At 36.7% G+C, this 1,178-nt stretch overlaps 1 protein-coding gene across 1 annotated transcript; it reads right to left on the bottom strand.

Moving 5' to 3' along the window:
- Positions 1-90: 90 nt before the first annotated feature.
- Positions 91-903, bottom strand: TRIADDRAFT_62730 (uncharacterized protein; the record flags this gene model as incomplete). The annotated part of the gene is made up of 1 exon (XM_002118678.1): positions 91-903. A coding segment is annotated over one exon (813 nt), but the record flags the coding sequence as incomplete, so codon positions are not given.
- Positions 904-1,178: the final 275 nt, after the last annotated feature.

Genomic DNA, 1,178 nt, shown 5'->3' on the forward strand with positions numbered 1-1,178 from the left:
AGAACTTATGATACTGCGTATAAAGGTGTAAAATTGCGCTTCTCTATGCTTTACAACTCGATCATAATCGTTCTCAAATTTCCATATCACCTGTTTCGTGGTAACAGGATAGTAACATAGATAGGTCGAAGTGTTTATATTATAGATTTGCATTGGAGAAAATCCATTTTTATAAACGACACTAAGATTACTAGCGAGCTGTATTTTAACAGTTTCACTGTATAAATAGGGTTGTTTCGTTCCAACGCTTGACGAGATTGCAATATTTCCCACCGAGTTTCTTGAATCTCTCAGTACTTGGAATATCGATATTCCAACTTTACCTATTGCATGGCTTGTTGTAGCAGATATGTGGTAATTTCTAGCGTTATCACTTTCGGCTTTCACAATTACCCCATTAATAGTATTGCCTGTAACGGTGCCTTCACGCATCATTTGACCGACTTCAAATCGAGAAGTGGACATAAAGTGTGCGATAGAATTATTACCATAAGTGAATGCAACATACAGATCAGGCTTGTCACTGGTAACTTCTCCGTAGCCTTTCATTAATTGCAAGACGATCTTCAACTTGCAGTCAGTTTTATTGTGTGGGATATTAACAGACACGCTTTTGATAAATCTCGCTAAATTATAAAATACTTTAACTAAAAATAAGGCATCAGCATAATCGACAACTTGATTATGGTCATAGTCCAGTGATACATTTAGAGGCTGCAAGGCTTTCGAGGATTCGATCTTTATATATGCTGCATCCATAATATTAAAACTGCAATCTCCGTTACTGTCTCCCATTGCGGGCTTAACACATTTCTTTACCTCAATGTTACTGTTTAAATATTGAAGAGAATTGTCGATAATCTCCAAAGGACGCCCAGTAATGTTTGGATAACCTGGCTTCATTATTATCGCTGAAATAAATCCAATCCTGTACATTATCCCATAAGTATTGTCAGCAGCATTGATTAGACCTCCAACCTTTATAGTGGTATTGTATAAAGCGAAAATAATATCATTGTCATGACTAGGAGTAAAACTGATTGCTTTTATATTATTGGGATCGAATTTAATAAGGACATTAACAGCTGCCAGTTTAGCTGAGCCGCGATTAACATAGACGTTAACATTGACATTTTGTCCTTTTAGATAACTTCCAATTGCCGGCCCGACAAGTCGCC

The sequence above is a fragment of the Trichoplax adhaerens genome, genomic scaffold, assembly GCF_000150275.1.
Source record: "Trichoplax adhaerens TRIADscaffold_540 genomic scaffold, whole genome shotgun sequence".
NCBI classification, from domain to species: Eukaryota; Metazoa; Placozoa; class Uniplacotomia; order Trichoplacea; family Trichoplacidae; genus Trichoplax; species Trichoplax adhaerens.